The 18,472-nt window shown below is 38.0% G+C and overlaps 1 protein-coding gene and 1 non-coding gene across 12 annotated transcripts in view; both read left to right on the plus strand.

Annotated features, from left to right (window-relative positions):
* CFAP70 (cilia and flagella associated protein 70) overlaps positions 1-18,472 on the plus strand; it is a 104,684-nt gene that overhangs the window by 44,913 nt on the left and 41,299 nt on the right. For 9 of the 11 annotated variants that reach the window (XM_019034553.3, XM_055353490.2, XM_055353483.2 and 6 more), the window contains 6 exons: positions 953-1,123; positions 1,635-1,715; positions 3,297-3,388; positions 13,896-13,960; positions 14,476-14,666; positions 16,401-16,532. In XM_019034553.3, coding sequence (XP_018890098.3) covers positions 953-1,123; positions 1,635-1,715; positions 3,297-3,388; positions 13,896-13,960; positions 14,476-14,666; positions 16,401-16,532 — 732 coding nt within the window. The remainder of the gene's footprint in view (positions 1-952; positions 1,124-1,634; positions 1,716-3,296; positions 3,389-13,895; positions 13,961-14,475; positions 14,667-16,400; positions 16,533-18,472) is intronic. The other 2 variants (XM_055353487.2, XM_055353481.2) reach the window with 1 other exon arrangement.
* Positions 11,697-11,800, plus strand: LOC115936136 (small nucleolar RNA U13). The gene has a single exon (XR_004071714.1). It is a non-coding gene; the product is annotated as a small nucleolar RNA U13 (small nucleolar RNA).

The raw sequence follows: 18,472 nt of genomic DNA on the forward strand, positions 1-18,472 counted from the left end.
AGAGTTTTTTGTGTCTTCTATTATTCCTTTGCCCACCTCTGTCCACCCCTCCCCTCTCGCCTGGCCTCCTTTGGTCTGGTTCTTTTCATTCAACATAAATTATTTTGAGAATCATCCATGTTCTTTAATTAAAAAATTGTTTATTTCAAAAAAGAATTTTTAGGGAAAAATTGTTGTAAAATTCTTTTCTGGTGGTTTATCTATAGTTTGAATTTTTCCATACAAAGGTTTTGCTTTGAACTTTAAACTTGCTTTATCCTTCCAATTATAACTGATAGGTCAATGGTAACTAAATAGATACTATTTCTTGTATAGAAGTGAATTCAGCCTGTTAATTTAATTTTAAATTTTTTTCTTTTTTTGAGACGGAGTCTCACTCTATTGCCCAGGCTGCTGTGCAGTGCACCATCTCAGGTCACTGCAACCTCCGCCTCCCAGGTTCAAGTGATTCTCCTGCCTCAGCCTTCCCAATAGCTAGGATTACAGCTGCATGCCACCACACCCGGCTAATTTTTGTATTTTTAGTAGAGACAGGGTTTCACCATGTTGGGTAGGCTGGCCTTAAACTTCTGGTCTCAAATGATCCGCCTGCCTCGGCCCCCTAAAGTGCTGGGATTACAGGTGTGAGCCACCATGTCTAGCCTAATTCGAAATTCTGTGTCAAAGATTAAAAGCATTCTGATTACAAGAGTTATGAGATCCCAGAATCAAGCCAGGTTGTAAGGTCTCCTCTAAATCCTTTAAATGCTAGAGTAGGCAACTAACTTTCTGTGGTGGTTTTACCTGTTCTAGAAGGAGGGAAATACAATGAAGTCTTTCAAGTCCCTTCTCTCTCTCTCTATATTAAATGTCGAAATTGTTTGGAAAACTAAATGGTAAAAAAAAATAATGTGTATTTCTTTCAAGTTTGTCTCATGTATTGCTTTTTTTTGTTTGTTTTTTTGTTTTTCAGACCAAATGTTTATTGAGCTTGTTCCGGGATATTGGCCATCACTTGATTCATAATAATAAAATAGGAGGAATTAATTCTCTGCTGTCCAAACAAGCTGTTTCTAAGAATCTGAAAGAAGATAAACCAGTGAAAGAAAAGGATATAGATGGAAGGCCTAGGCCTGGGGATGTGGTAGGTTGTTGAGAAGGTGATGATTTTGCCTGTTAGATTACATTCCAGAGGCTTCACTGATTTCTCACTTGGTGACTTGTATCAATGTTAGTTTGCATTTTTTTTAAATTTTACTTTAAGTTCTGGGATACATGTGCAGAATGTGCAGGTTTGTTACATAGGTACACATGTGCCATGGTGGTTTGCTGCACCTGTCAACCCACCGTCTAGGTTTTAAGCCCCGCATGCATTAGGTATTTGTCCTTAATGCTCTTCCTTCCCCTTGGCCCTTACCCCCGACAGGCCCCGGTTTGTGATGTTCCCCTCCCTGTGTCCATGTGTTTTCATGGTTCAACTCCCACTTCTGAGAATGATGGTTTCTAGCTTCATCCATCCCTGCAAAGGACACAAACTCATTCTTTTTTATGGCTGCAGTTAGTTTGCATTTTGATGCAGTGTAGAGAACATTGTTCTTGTCACTATGAAGACCGTGTAGGAATTCAATTTTTGAGGTGTGTTCATTTTCTTTCAGCAGGCACCTAGTATAAAATCTCAGAGCTCAGATACTCCTTTGGAAGGTGAACCCCCTCTAAGTCACAATCCTGAAGGACAGGTAATTGTGCATAAAGTTTGGAAAATTAAGTTTAAGTTAACCAGACCTTTATTAAGCAAGGCATTTTCAATGGAAAATGCTCAGGCAGGATGTTAGTTATCATTCCATATTTGCCCATGACTAGTTGTCTATGACTTTGGGCAAATTTCTTTGTCTTGTTGAAACTCTGTAAAATGAACTGGTGCCAGGTTAATTTTAAGGTCCTTTCCAGCATTAAAATATTATATCTTTTGTTAATTCCACTATGTTAAACATTATAAGGGATGTAAAGATGCATCATCTGCAGCATTTATTCATCTGCTTTCAGGAAACTCAGCATCTGGTAGGAGAAACAGACTGGTATATAACTAATAATAGTATATAATTTTGATGAGTGCTGTAATAGAGGTACAAATAAAAGTTCTGTGTGGGCTCTGAGGAGACAAATATTAGGTTGGGGAAGTCTAAGGGAAGGCTTCATGGAGGAGGTGATATCCATACTAAGTAGTGAAAGATGAAGAGACCTGTTTGCCATAAGAAGATGGAGGGAGAGGCATTTCAGAGCCAGGGAGCAGCTTGAGAGAGAACAACACAGAGAATTTGCAAGAGCAGAATTTAGGCTGTCTCAGTTAATTGCAGTGTATGGTATATAGAGAAATTAAAGGAGAGATTCTATAAAGAGTTAGGAAAGAAGAAAGAGGCTGAATCAGGTAATGGAAAGACTTGAAAGGCTTATTTAAAAGTTTGGACTTCATTGTATAGCTGATGGCAGATTCTTGAACCTCTTCTTGGAGATTCACATCAAAGGTTTTAAAGTCATAGAAATAAGACCTCATGTGTGTTTCAAGTCGGAATTCTTGCAAGGGTATGAAAAAAAGAGATTGAAGGTGGGGTAGGGCTGCAGGCTTTTCTTGTAGTATAGATGAGTGTTGATGACAGTTTTATTTAGGACAGGGGTTGTAGTAAAGAAAGTCAGAAACCTGGAGAGGCAAGGAGTTTGCAATTGGGAAGCTTTGGGGGTATTGATGAGAAAAGTTAAGGATAACTCAGGTTGCAAGCCTCACTTTCTGGAAGGATGACAACACCATTAAGAGAAAAATCAAGAGAGATTGACATTGGGGAAATAATAAATTCAATTTTGGACATGTATTTAGGATGCTGGCAAAAATCTGGGTAGAGCTGTCCAGCAGTTGGAGTTGGTAGATGGTAGTGAGAAGACTGTGAGTGGGAATGTAAGAAGGTTATGAAGAGAATTTTTCTGCAGGACCACCTGAAAGAAGGTTGCTGGAAGAAAGAAAGGCATTCACTTAAAACAGTTCCTGGGAAAGTATTGAGAACAAGTTAAACAGGGCTTCAGCCCTGTTAAACTGTAGAAGCTTCCAAGAATAAAACTGAAAATCCTCTAAGAGATAACCACTGTTCCTATATTTCTTTCCAGTTATTTTTCTATGTGAAAAGTATTTTAACAGTTGAGATCACACTGTATATGTAGTTATATATGCAGTTTTCTCACTTATTATATTGTGAGCATCATCTTATGTTACTAAATTTTTCATAAATATATTTTTTTCTGGAAATAATAAGAAAACAATGTCTTTACAGCAATATGTAGAAGCAGGGACATACATTGTGTTGGAAATTCAGCTGGACAAAGCCTTGGTTCCAAAGCGAATGCCAGAGGAGCTAGCCAGAAGGTTTGTAGCTATGGTGCTTATACTAGTTTTGTACAATTTGGGTGTAAATAAGAGGAAGTCAGATTGTCCCCACGATTGTAATTTCCCTTGGGCTAAGCAGGAGTTATCTGGCTTTTTTCTAGATGAAGTTTTTGTTGTTGTTGTTATTTTTGTTACCTTATCACAAAAGCATTGCATGCTCACTATAACAATTTTTAGGAAGCTGGGTGCGGTGGCTCATGCCTGTAATCCTAGCAGTTTGGGAGGCCGAGGTGGGGGGGATTGCCTGAGCTCAGGAGTTTGAGACCAGCCTGGGCAACACGGTGAAACCCCGTCTCTACTAAAATACAAAAAATTAGCCGGGCATGGCAGCATGCACCTGTAACCTCAGCTACTCGGGAGGCTGAGGCAGGAGAATTGCTTGAACCTGGGAGGCGGAGGTTGCAGTGAGCCGAGATCGCACCACTGCACTCCGGCCTGAGAGACAGAGAAAGACTCTATCTCTAAAAAAAAAAAAAAAAAAAAAAAAAAAATTCTTAGGAAATACGGATGAACAAGAAAGTATATAAGAATACCCAAGATCAGGTGTGGTAGCTCATTCCAGCACTTTGAATCCCAGCACTTTGAAATCCCAGCACTTTGAAAGGCCAAGGCAAGAGGATCACTTGAGCCCAGAGGTTTGAGACCAGCTTGGGCAACATAGTGAGACCCCATCTCTATAAAAAATTTTAATAATTAAAATTTCAAAAAATTAAAAAATAAAAACATCCAGATCTCTACTCACCTAGTGATAACTGCTTTTAACACCTTGGTGTTGTTATCCTTCTGGAGTTATTTTAAAGCCCCCTATATTACACATACACACATAAACACACACACGCATGTTACATATACATATATGTAATTTAAAAAAAACTGTTTATATTGTACCATAGTGCTTTGCTTGTGTGTTACTAGGAAACTGGGTTATTCAACTTGTTCGCATACAATTGTTCATAGTATTCTAATACTCCTTTTTATCCCTCTAAAATTGGTAGTAATGTTTCCACTTTCATGTCTTCTTTTTTTAGTCAATCTTGCTAAAAGTTTGTCAATCTTGTTGATCTTTTTGAAAAACCAACTTTTAAAGCTTATTGATTTTCTCCATTATTTTTCTATTCTCTAATTTGTTTTTACTCTAATCTTCATTCTTTCTTTTATTATGTCTTCTGCTAGCTTTGGGCATAGTGTGCCCCCCTTTTGCTAGTTCCTTAAAGAATACAGTTATGTTATTGATTTTGAGTTTTCTTCTTCTTTAGTGTATGTGTAGAGAACTATATATTTCCCTCTGGGCACTGCTTTCACTGCATTTCTTAACTTTTTATTTGGTTTTTGTTTTCATTTGTCTAAAGGTTTTTTTTTTCATTTCTCTTGTGATTTCTTCTTTGAACCATTGGTTGAATGTGTTGCTTAAATTTTCTTATTTCAGTTATTTAATATTCTTATTTTCTTAATTTTAAGTCTTCTGTTACTGGGTTTTAGTTCTATTTCATTGTGATCAGAAAATATGCTTCATATGATTTCAATCTTTTTTTTTTTTTTTGAGACGGAGTTTCACTCTTGTTGCCCAAGCTGGAGTGCAATGGTGTGATCTCAGCTCATGGCAACCTCTGCCTCCTGGGTTCAAGTGATTCTCCTGCCTCAGCCTCCTGAGTAGCTAGGATTACAGGCATGTGCCATCACACCTGGCTAATTTTGTATTTTTAATAGAGACGGGGTTTCTCCATGTTGCTCAGGCTGGTCTCGAACTCCCGACCTCAGGTGATCTGCCCGCTTCGGCCTCCCAAATTGCTGGGATTACAGGCATGAGCCATCATGCTCAGCCATGATTTCAATCTTTTAAAGTTTATTGATACTTGTTTTGTGGCCTGACATACGGTATACCCTGCAGAATGTTCTATGTGCACTTGAGAAGAATGTGTTATCTGTTGTTATTGGGTGGAATGTTCTATATATGTCTGTTAGGTCTAATTGGTTTATAGGGTTGTTCAAATCCTTTCTTTCTTTCTTTCTTTTTTAGTTAGAGTCTCGCTCTGTCACCCAGGCTGGAGTGCAGTGGCATGATCTTGGCTCACCGCAACCTCTGCCTCCCGGGTTCAAGCAATTCTCCTGCCTCAGCCTCCCAAGTAGCTGGGACTATAGGAGCACATCGCTGCACCCAGCTTTTTTTTTTTTTTTTTCTATTTTAGTAGAGATGGAGTTTCACTGTGTTGCCCAGGCTGGTCTTGAACTCCTGAGCTCAGGCAGTCTGCCCGCCTCAGCCTCCCAAAGTGCTAGGATTACAGGCATGAACCACCATGCCTGGCCCAAATCCTTTATTTTTTTATTAATCTCCTGTCTGGTTGTTTTATCCATTATTGAAAGTAGAGTATTGAAATCTCTATTATTGTAGGACTATCAGTTTCTCCCTTCAATTCTATCAGTTTTTGCTTTATAAATTTTGGGGTTCTGTTGTATATGTTTATAAATGTTGTATGGGGTTCTGTTGTATATGTTTATAAATGTTGTATTTTATTGCTGTATTGAACCTTTTATCAATATTTAATGTCCTTATTTGTCTCTTGTACCCTCTTTTTATTTGAAGTTTATTTTGTCTGACAATAATATAGCCATCTCAGCTCTTTTTTACTATTTGTATGGAATATCTGATTTTATCCTACCTTTGACTTCCCTCTGTCCTTACATCTAAAGGGAGTATCTTGTAGACAGCAGATAGATGGATTCTGTGTGAGTTTTTCTAATCTAATCTGCCAGTGTCTGCTTTTTAATAGGAAAGTTTAATCCATTTACATTTAATGTGATTACTGATAGAGAAGGATTTACTTCTGCCATTTATCTGTTTGTTGTCTTCATGTCTTATTTTTTTTTTTGTTCTTCAGTTCCTTTATTGCTGCCTTTTTATATTTAGCTGATTTTTTGCAGTATACCATTTGGATTTCCTTCTTATTTCCTTTTCTGTGTATTTTTTTAGTTGTTGTCTTAGTAATTAACTTGGAGACAACAATTAGCACCTTAAACCTGTAACAGCTTAGTTTGAATACAAACTTAATTTCAGTACTACACACTCTGCTCCTATACATCTCCATCCCTCCCCTGTTACATTGTTATTGTCACAGATTACATATTTATCTATTGTGTGCCTACTAACATAGACTTATCATTATTATTTTATGCATTTGTCATCAAAAAAAAGAGAAGAGAAAGAGGAGTTACAAGTTGAAAGTGCAATAATACTGGCTTTCATATTTACCTTTACTAGTGTTCTTTATTCCTTCATCTGACTTCAAGTTACTGACTAGTGTCCTGTCATTTCAGCCTGAAGGACTCCCTTTAGTGTTCCTTATGAGGTAGGTCCTGTTATCAAACTGTCTTAATTTTGTTTATCTGGGATTGTCTTAATGTCTTCTTCACTTTTGAAGGATAATTTACTAGATATAGAATTCTTTTACCTTTTTTTTCTGTAATTTTCATAGAGACATAGTCTCACTATGTTTCCCAGGCTGGTCTCAATTTCTTGGCCTCAAGTGGTCATCCCTCCTCAGCCTCCCAAAGTGCTGGGATTATAGGCATGAGACACCTGGATATAGAATTCTTAGTTGTCAATTTTTTTTTCTTTCAGACTTTAAATATGTCATCTCAGTGACTTCTGGCCTCCATGGTTTTGATAAGAAATCAGCTGTTAATCTTATTGCGGATCACTTGTATGTGACAAGTCACACCTCTGTTGCTGTTTTTGATATTTTTTCTTTGTCTTTGTGTTTTGACAATTTGACTATGGTGTGTTTTAGTGTGGACATATGAGTTTTTTCCTGCTTGGAGTTTATTAAGTTTCTTGGATGTGTCAATTCATATCTTTCACCAAATTTGGGAAGTTTTGGGCCATTATTTCTTCAAAATTCTTTCTTCCCCCTTTCTTCTCTAGAAAGGGGGAAGTTTCTTCCAGAACTTCCATAATGTGTATGCTGGTCAGCTTGATGGCATCCTATAGGTCTTAAATTCTGTTCACTTTTCTTCATTCTTTTTCTTTCTGTTCCTCAGACTGAATTATTTTAATTGTTCCATCTTCAGTTTTGCCGATTCTTTCTTCTGACCGATCAAATCTGCTGTTGAACCCTTTAGTGAATTTTTTATTCCAAATATTGTACTTTTAAGCTCCAGACTTCTTGTTTTTTTAAAAAATAATTTCTGTTTCTACTGATACTCTAATTTTGTTCATACATTGCTTTCCTTTTTTCTCTTTGTTTTGTCCATGGCTTCCTTGAGCTTTTTGAGTGTGTATAGGAAAGTTGATTTAATGTATTTGTGTAGTAAGTTTGATGCCTGGGCTTCTTTAGGGAGAATTTCTATATTTTTTTCTTTGAAAGAGTCATACTTTTATTTATTTGTACTATTTGTATTTTATCATTGTTGAAAACTGGACATGTGGATACTATCATGTGGGAATTTTGGAAATCAAACTTTTCCCTTCGCTACGTTTGGCTGCTTTTTATTGTTGAAGGTGTAACTTGTGTTCAGCCAGTGTTTTGACAGATTTCCTTGAATGCCAGGATCTAAATACAAACAAAAACAAAACAAAAAATCTTTTCTGCCAATCTTTACAGATGGCTCTGTGCTGAGGCATTCTTTTAACATTTAACCAGGCCATTTATATTTCTGCCTCAGCCTTTTCTTCCTGCTTATACTGAACCTGTAGATCAATCAGTGGTGAAAGCATAGGGTTTTCTCTGGTCAACTTTAAGCATACATCCTGTCCTGGGCATATATGTGGCTTTCTGAATTTCCCAGTACACACAAGTACTTTTGAATGCTCTAATTTCCAAAGAAACTCTCCAGCTTTTCTTCTCAGGCTTTAGGTGGTCTATTATATGTCTCAACCATAATGCTTTGCCCCAAACAGCTTTGGGGATTTGATAACCTTACAATGTTTTTGAACAATACTTTTCCACCCTGTGTAGGTTTCAGTGCTTTTCCACACTGAGTTAGGAGAAACAGAGATGAGTGCCTTGCACCAGTCTCTCAGGCTGTCCCAGACAAGCTAGAACAAACACAGTAATTTGAGAATAAGGTCTGCTCTGCTTCCTCCAGAATCAGGGACCAGTGTGCCACACTAGAAATCCAGGCTGCCACCTTTGAGACTGCTGCTGAGCTGGGGATGCAGTGTGCAGCAGAGCAAGAGCAAGTAAAAATGCCAGAAAGCTTTCCTGCTGATTTAGAATTGCCTTCTTCTGGATTCAGATTCTCTTCGTTACTGTAAACCTTTTTTTCCCAACATTCTAACAAGTTGGTTCTGACAGTTTCAGTTTCTGGTGTGTGTGTGTTTTTTTTTTTAAGTTTATCTGGAGGGATGGGAGTTTAGAGTTACCTGCTCAGTCGTTTTGCTGACATCTAGACTTTACCTCTTGATGTGAGGAGCATTATACTCAAAGAAAGATGAAAGGAAATAGCAGCTTCTACCTTGGAGACTATTTATTACATATATTTTTAAGACTTTAGATAAATATCCCCAAATTGCCTTCCAAAAAATTTACAGTTCTATAAATGATATATGAGACTACTGTTTCTTCACATATTCACCAACACAATACTTTTTTATTTTTGCTATTTTGATGGGGAGAAAAGTTTCTCATTTTAATTTTAATCCACATTGTAAATTGTGAAACATTTTTACACATAATTATTAATAATTTGGAAGTTTCTTTTGAGAATTACCTGCTTATAATGGCACATTCATCTTTTATACCTGAGAGTTCTTGAGTTTTTAAAAACTTTGCATTTAGTCCCCTTCCAAAAATAATCTAATAATATTTACCATAAATGGGCCGGGTGCAGTGGCTCACGCCTGTAATCCCAGCCCTTTGAGAGGCCGAGGCAGGTGAATCACCTGAGGTCAGGAGTTCGACACCAGCCTGGACAATGTGGGGAAACCCTGCCTCTACTAAAAATATAAAAATTAGCCGGGCGTGGTGGTGGGTGCCTGTAGTCCCAGCTACTTGGGAGGCTGAGGCAGAATTGCTTGAACCCAGGAGGCGGAGGTTGCAGTGAGCTGAGATCATGCCATTGCACTCCAGCCTGGATGACAAGAGCAAAAAACTCCGTCTCAAAAAAAAAAAAAAAATTTACCATAAATGACATACAAAATAAAAGTGATAATCTAGAAATAGTCAAAAACTCAAAACGATGGAAAAGGAAGGCCGCATTAAATAGAGCTCTCATAAATAAGCGTCAAATCTGAGCTGTCCAACAAAAAGGGAAGCCCTGTAAGTTATATAATTTTAATCATAAAGGAAGAAGCACATTAGTCACTAAAGAGACCACATTTATTCCTGGCATTAAATTCTAAAACAGATTTCTCATTTGGGCTGTTACATAGGGGAATACAGAGTGACAGTATAACAGTATCCTTAATGACAGTTTTACAACAAATACAGAAGCAATTTTTATGACTTTTATATCCTGAAACTTTTTATCCACTTATAGTATATAAAGTACTCTATATAGTACTTTAAAAACTGTGGTTTATCAATGTTTAAATGTTTTTGGACTTTTTTGTGAGAAACAGTTATTAGCAATAAGTTTTTTTTTCGAAGGCATTTCTTCTCCAAGCTAGGCCAAGTGATAAAATTATAGAGCAAAAGCTAATTAGAATGGCAACAGTAGGCCGGGTGTGGTGGCTCACGCCTGTAATCCCAGCACTTTGGGAGGCCAAGGCAGGTGGGTCACGAGGTCAAAAGATCGAGACCATCCTGGCTAATACAGTGAAACACCATCTCTACTAAAAATACAAAAAAATTAGCCGGGCATGGTGGTGGGCGCCTGTAGTCCCAGCTACTCAGGAAGCTGAGGCAGGAGAATGGTGTGAACCCAGGAGGCAGAGCTTGCAGTGAGCCAAGGTTGTGCCACTGCACTCCAGCCTGGGCAACAGAGCGAGACTCCATCTCAAAACAAAAAAGAATGGCAACAATAGAAAATTGTACTTAGGCTGGGTATGGTGGTTCACACCTGTAATCCTAGCACTTTGGGAGGCTGAGGCAGGAAGATTGCTTGACCTCAGAAGTTTGAGACTAGCCTGGGCAACATAGCAAGACCTCATCTCTATTAAAAATAAAAAAATTAGTTGGGTGTGGTAGTGCATACCTGTAGTCTGAGCTACCCGGTGGTGGGGGGCGGTGGGGGTGCTGAGGCAGGAGGATTGCTTGAGCCTAGGGATCCAGGCTGCAGTGAGCTATGATCATGCCACTGTACTCCAGCCTGGCAACAGAGCGAGACCCTCCCTCAAAAAAAAAAAAAAAAAAAAGAAAAAAGAAAAAAGAAAATTATAGTCAATACTTATAAAAGATTATTTGCCTTTGGTTGCAGGCTGAGCCTGAGGCATGTGTATACCAAACTGCTAAATCTATGTCACTGTATAAGAATATACCTAAATTTAAAGCAGTCTTCAACATATGAAAAGAAACTAAACTATTTCCGTAATAAAATAAATGCGCATTAAAACTATGCTGAAGTACCTTGGTTTTTAATTGCTGAAATAAAAAAAGCTTGATAATTTATTGTGTTGTTGAGGATGTTTGGAAACAGGTCCTCTCATATAAGCTGGTGCGAGTATAAACTGGGTAAAATTCCAGTGGAGGGCAATTTGGTAATGCTATCTAAATACAAATTCATGGATCTTTTAACTCTTTGATCAGGTAACTCACTTCCAATAACTTGTCTTCAGATAAATATTGTTATCAAGCTCATCAATGACCACCACATTGTTAAATCCAGTGGTCTGTTCTTGGGGTCATTTTGACCTGTCATCAGCATTTAACTACTCAACCCTCCTTGAGGAACTTTCTTCACTTGGTTGTAAGGACACTATACTCTCCTGGCTTTATTCCTCCCTCCCTGGCCTTCTTTATCTCTCCAGCATCTAAATGTTGGAGTCCCCCAGAGCTCAGTGCTTGAACACCTTTTCTATCTATACTTATTTCCTTGGTTTCTATCTAGTCTCGTGGCTCTAAATACCATCTATACACTGATGGCTCCCACATTTATATTTGAAGCTGAACCTCTCCTAATTCTCACATACTCTTTGGTCAGAGCCATAGTAGTCCCTCATCTGGGACTTACATGTAAGATGTAAGATATACTTAGATGTAAGTTTCCTTACATCTACCTTTCTACCCTTCAATTTCTTCTTTTTTATTTTCTAATGATAGCTTTTTCAAGATATTATTCACATACCATATACTTCTCTACCACCATCACCTTTTCTTTCATTTTGTTCACCCATTTAAAGTATCCAATTCTGATCCCTTTGTAGTTCATAAGCGTGATGATTGGGTGTTCATGCTCATACATGAGCTGTGCCTCCCTCAAGCCTTGTTGTGACATCATCATATTACCTGTCTGATGTGAACTTAGAAAAATAAAAATAAAATAAAGTGTACAATTCAGTGGCTTTTAGTATACTCACAGACTTGTGTAGCCATTCCGTAATCAACTTTATATGTACTATCATTACCCCAAAAGTTGAAATCCCATGTACATTAGCAGTCATTCTCCTTTTCCTCTCAACCATCGTGCCAACTCCTCCACCCTGAACCCCCAAGTCTAAGCAGCCATTTATCTATTTTTTTTCTCTATAGATTTGCCAACTCTGGAATCATACAATATGTGGTGACTGGCTTCTTTCATTTAATCTAATGTTGTTAAGGTTTATTCATATTGTGGCATATATCAATACTTAATTTCTTTATTACCAAATAATATTTCATTGTCAAAACAGGAGCAAAAGACAGAGAGAGCAGGGAGGGAGTTGGGGGAGGTGCCACACATTTTTAAATGACCAGATCTTGCAAGCACTTACTCACTATCATGAAGACAGCACCAAGCCATGACCCAGACACTTCCCACCAGGCCCCACTTCCAACACTGGGGATTATAATTCAACATGAGATTTGGATGGGGACAAATATCCAAACTATGTCAGTTGCTTCCTCACTTCTCTCAGGTCTTTACTCAAACGTTATCATCTCAGCAAGGCCTTCCTGGTGAAATATGCTCCTGCATTCCACCACCCTCAACCCCCAATAGAGTCTGTCTGCCTTCCTGCATTATTTTTCTCTATGGGACATATTACTAGCATATTTATCTTGTTTGTTTATCTTATTTATTGTCTTTCCCTACTAGAATGTAAGCTCCATGAGGGTAAGAATTTTTGTCTATTTTGTTTAATGCTCTATTCCCAAACCTAGAAAACTACCTGATGGACAATAAGCACTCAGTATCTATTTTTATTTTTTTATTTTTTGGGAGACAGAGTCTTGCCCTGTGGCCCAGGCTGGAATGCAGTGGTACGATCTCAGCTCACTGCACCTCTGCCTCCCAGGTTCAAGAAATTCATGTCTCAGCCTCCTGAGTAGCTGGAACTATAGGCACACACCACTACACCCAGCTAATTTTTTTCATTTTAGTAGAGACAGGATTTCACTATGTTTCTCAGGCTGGTCTCGAACTCCTAAGCTCAGGCAATCCACCCGCCTTGGCCTCTCAAAGTGCTAGGATTATAGGCATGAGCCACCATGGCTGGCCTCTCAGTATCTATTTTGAATGAATGAATAACATTGTCTCTGGAGAGGAAACTAGGAGGCTGGGCAATAAGGTTGGAAGGAGATATTTTGCTATACAGTTTCATACCTTCTAAATTTTGAATAATATAAATAGATTACCTATTTAAATAAATAGAATTAAAATTAGTAATTATGAACAGAGGTATATCATTACATAGGATCTAGTAAGAAAAATAGATTTTGTGAGTTTGATTGTGGACTTCAAGGTAGTATAATATATTTAGCAAGAACCTGAAACTAAAAGGGAGAAGAGCTATAACTTAATTCCTTCTAGGTTCTTGTAAGGGCTTCTGAAAATAGAAGGTAGAGGTTTTGACATAAGTAGTTTGACATTGACAAAATGTGGTTTTTTACTCACATTTTGGATTAAGTTTTGATAGCATTATTGTAATTTAATGCAGCCCTATAAATTATGCCAAGAGTACACTTTTATTTTAGACGGGGAGGAAAGAAGAGGTTTTGCTTGCCTATTCCACTCAGATTTCCAAATCATTCTGCTTTCAGAGATGTTACTGAGTGCCTCTAAAATGTCGACACCCATTTCTTTCCAAAACCCCAGTCAAACAGCCCTTGTATACCACAAGTTTTTAAATACGTAAGGGTAAAGCCAGGGCTCAAATTAACCAAAAATACAACTTAGATACTCCCTGAGTAGCTGCTTCCTGACCTCCCTTTTGTATGGTCCGTAGCCATATACTTTGCTGTGGTTCACATCTAGGGTTTTACATGAGAGAATAGCACAGTGCTCAAGTGCAGTGGGGGAACAGACCTCAGATCTCCCCCACCCAGACACTCTGAGGGTAAGATATAAGAAAATATACATCTGTAGATAATAAAATGTTTTTTTGTTTTTTTATTTTTTTTCTTTCCTGATACAGGGTCAAGGAAATGATTCCTCCAAGGCCTCCTCTTACCCGTCGGACAGGAGGAGCTCAGAAGGCAAGTGCCAAAGCCAAGTTGAAATGATAAGTAATAAGATATTGAGTGCGTGCACTTGTTAATTGCATGGACTCTTTAATATGTCTTCCAGAAGGGGTGAAAACTTGTTTGAAGCTTTACATATTTTCATTGCTGGTTCCATTTGTGATCAATGGCATATAGCATACAGTGTTTAATCTTCGGCTGGTGGTCTCTCAGCTGGGAAGAAAAGGGCATTTTACATTTAAATGTCTGCATTTAAATGTATTTAAAGTATTACTGGGTGTGGTGGCACGCACCTGTAGTCTCAGCTACTAGGGAGGCTGAGGCAGGAGGGTTGCTTGAGGCCAGGAGTTCAAGGGAGAAGTGAGCCATGATCATACCACTGCACTCCAGCCTGGGCGAGAGAGACCTTGTCTCTAAAACAAACAAACAAACAAAGTATCATGGAACATAAAACCAAATCCAGTTTTAGACTTCCAATCCATGCTCTTGACCTCTCTGAGGCGTCTACCAGATGTTTTGTATTTTCTTAGGCAGTGAGTGACTACCACATACAGATCAAGAATATTTCTAGAGCCATTCTAGATGAGTACTACAGAATGTTTGGAAAACAGGTGGCCAAACTGGAGAGTGATATGGATAGTGAAACCTTGGAGGAGCAGAAGTGCCAGCTCAGCTATGAACTTAATTGCTCTGGAAAATACTTTGCTTTCAAAGAACAACTCAAGGTAAAACATTCACTTGTTTAATTACTCCATGGGTGTTTATGGAGCAAGTTCTCCACATACCCAGATCACATTTTCTCCTCTGATTATGTTCAGCTATACTCTTAACTTTCTTGGTGGGGCAAAGAGCTAAGTTCTCTATGACAGAGTGTCAGGAGAAGCTCCATTCCTTCAGTCTTGGAATAAATTATTACATATATTCTGAATGGGAGCTTTTAAGAAACTAATTATTCACTTGAGGCTGGGCCAGATTTTGTACCAGATTTCATTGTCACTATAGGAGGCAGAAACTCTGTCTGGTACTGACTCCATAATTAATTCTTCTTGCCTCTCATTCAAATCTCTCTAAAAAAATTAATTTTAGTTTTAAAATTGAAGACGAAACAGTTATCAGAAAGGAGGCCTTAATCATTAGGACTAGAGTAGCATGTCTTGAGTTAGGATACATTTAATTACTGGCATTACATTTTACTTTTTAAAATTTAGAATGTATAAACAAAAACAAAAAACCCCAAATCATTCCCTAATCTATAGAATCACTAAAATTTGAGAAATAGTTAACTTAATAATCATTTCTTGAATAATAATGGCTAACATTTATCACATGTTTGCTGTTTTCCAGGCCAATTTATCAATGCTTCATATTTTACTAATTTAATCCTTATAACAATCCTATAAAGTAGGTGTTGCTCATTTTATAGATGGGAAAATGCAATATTAGTTGGCTAAGGAATTTGTCCAAAGTCACAGAGATAGTAAAGATCAATGTTGGGATTTAAATTCAGGCAGTCTGGATCCAGAACTCACATTCTTAACTGCTACACTACACTGCCTTTGTACATACATTTACTGTGTGTCCTGTACTGTACTAAACAGATATAAAGAAAGAACACGGAAGTCATAGAGTGAAAAACAACAAATGTCCATGGAAGCAAGAGGGTATTCTCAGCAGGTGGTGTTGTCATGTCTCAGTTTGACTCTTGGTTCCACATTTACTAGTTGGGTGACGTTGAAACGTGACTTTATCTCTCTGTGCCTCAGTTTCTTTACCTAACAACAGGGATGAGGTTAATATTATCACATATGGTCATTATGAGAATTAAATAATATAATGCATGGATTATAAAACCTGGCAATAATGTTACCTTAGTGGGGAAAAAAGGAGAAGCTGTCCTGGCTATAGCAACATGCTGTGTTTATGTTTGTACAGCATTTTAAGCTTCTATACTTGTCTTTCTTTGGCTTCTCAATCATCTTCTAAAGTAAAATAATAATACCAGAACTACATATCCTCTTAACAAATGAGGAAGCTGAGGTACCAAAGTGTAAAATAATGTATGAAGTTGTACAGTGGCAGCATTAAAACCAGAATTCCATTCTCTGGATTCTCAGCCCAGCCCTTTCTCCCTTTCCCCTTTGAACCATATGGCCACCGTGAGAGACATAATGCCTAAACCTAATGCTCAGATTTTCTTCAGCTTTATGATTCTCTTCATATAGTATGAGCTCTGCATTGCTTCAATTAGTAATGATGGTGATGTTAAGGAAAGAAGAAATCATACAGAGTATGTTGATTGGGGGAAATTTGGAGAGCCGATAGTCTACCACCCACCAAGGGAGAAATCAATCGCTTTCTGAAATTTTGATCAGCTTTAGACCAGAAAGCCCTAGAGAGACCCGTGCTCTCAGCATGGTGCTGGACTGTATTATCAGATGGGTGATCTGTGTGTCTTGCAGCATGCTGTGGTAAAGATTGTGAGAGATAAATACTTGAAGACAACATCATTTGAAAGCCGGGAGGAACTGCAGACATTTATTAGTGAGCTCTATGTGTTCTTAGTAGATCAGATGCATGTAGCCCTAAACCAGGTAAGTGTCAAGAACTGAGAGCACTTTCTTTTCTCTGTAGAGCATCAGAGTCTTCTATGAATGATTCCTTCCTTTGTTTATTCAGCGAATATTTATTGAAGTGTCTGCTCTGTGCTAGGCACTGAAAACCCAAAGATGAGTAAGAAACTGCCTAAGCCTAATTAGTTTAAGACTAATTTTGGAAAAAAACAAGGAGATATGCTCTTTCAATTTCTTAGAAAAATAAATTTCACAACTTTAAAAAGTGATGAAATTGTCAAAAATAGATAAAATAGGTTGCATAAATTGTGAAATGAAAATTATCATTCTATTTATTCTGTGAACAGGTACAATTCTTAATTTTTTATTGAAGATCATAAAAGCAGAGAAAAACTTTGAGTTTTCAGATATTATACCCAAATGACAGTGACACTTCAAACATGCCTTTTCTGTTTGACTGGTGGTCTGCTGTCCCACCCACTTTTCTGTTTATATTTGTAAGTCTTGCATCTTGCCTTCATTTGCTTATTTTTATTTTCAGGGGTAGTTTATTTGAAACCAGTGACAAAGTCACAGTCTTTTTGTCCCCTGGTAGTGTCTAACCATCTGTGCCTCCTCAAATTCTTTATTCTATTTGCTTTTCCCTTCCTTGTTTTTCTTCTCTACCACCATCACCTCTTGTTTCACTTTGTTCTGTCTTCCTGGAGAAGATAGGACAGGAGTGTCCAGCATCAAAGGATTAAGAGAACAGTCCTGCCTTGGGCATGGATGATTTGATTTGAAAAGCAATTGAGAGTGGAGCATGAGAAAAAGAAGTTTTGACTTTTTCCTCACTAGTAGTTGGGAGCAATACATTGAATTATTTTACACTGAGGTATAATATGATCAGGTTTACATTTGCTAAAACACTCTGATAGCACTATGGAGGATGAGTTAGAGGTGACAAAACTGTGATGTTAGTTGATTATTGCATAATAAGGAGGAAAAAGTTTAAGTTAAGTTTCAACGGGTAATTGATGCCATTCAGTACTTCTTGGTTGATACTAAAAAGAAAAGAAAAACATTAACCAGGACATGGAATGCAATTATGAGTAAATTTGGTGGGAGGCAGATGGTACTGAATTCGCTTTTGAACATAGGCTCTAGTGGGGTTTTGCCCAAGACAGAGATCTGAGCTAGAGATGAGATTTGGGGAGCTATGAAATATGGATGCTATGGTCATAGATGAGCTGCCTGAGAAAAACATAAGAGAGAAGAGAGCTGGCAATAGAACTCTAGGAAATACCAACATTTAAGGAATGAATGAAAAATTGAAAGAGACAAGTGGGATTGTTAAAGAGGCAAAGAGCCAGAGACAATGGTGTCACAGAAGCCAAAGGAAAAGAATTTTAAGGAAAAGTGGTCAACATTGTTAAATACTCCTAGGAATTCAAGAAAGACAAATCTAAAGTCTTCACTGGATTTGACAATAAGAAAGTTATTGTTAACTTTTACATAGCAATATTATTGGGCTAATGGGGGGATTCAAATTATGATGAACTGAGTAAATGAGCAATCAAGAAACAGATGAATATAAATTCAAGTTGGATGACGAAGGAAAAAACTGGAAAAGTAGTAGCTAGAAGTTATAGGGATTTTCTTCCCTCCCTCCCTCCCTCCCTTCCTCCCTTCCTTCCTTCCTTCATTTCTTTCTTTCTCTTTCTCTCTTTCTCTCTCTCTCTCTCTCTCTCCCTTTCTCTCTTTCTTTCTCGCCCAGGCTGGAGTGCAGCAGTGCAATCGTGGCTCGCTATAGCTTCAACTTCCCAGGCTCAAGCAATCCTGCCACCTCAGCCTCTCAAGTAGCTGGGACTACAGGTGCACACCACGCCTAACTAATTTTTGTATTTTTTTGTAGAGATGGGGTTTCACCATGTTGCCCAGGCTGGTCTCGAACTCTTGGACTCAAGCGATCCACCAGCCAT

Source organism: Gorilla gorilla, chromosome 8, assembly GCF_029281585.2.
Source record: "Gorilla gorilla gorilla isolate KB3781 chromosome 8, NHGRI_mGorGor1-v2.1_pri, whole genome shotgun sequence".
Lineage (NCBI taxonomy): Eukaryota > Metazoa > Chordata > Mammalia > Primates > Hominidae > Gorilla > Gorilla gorilla.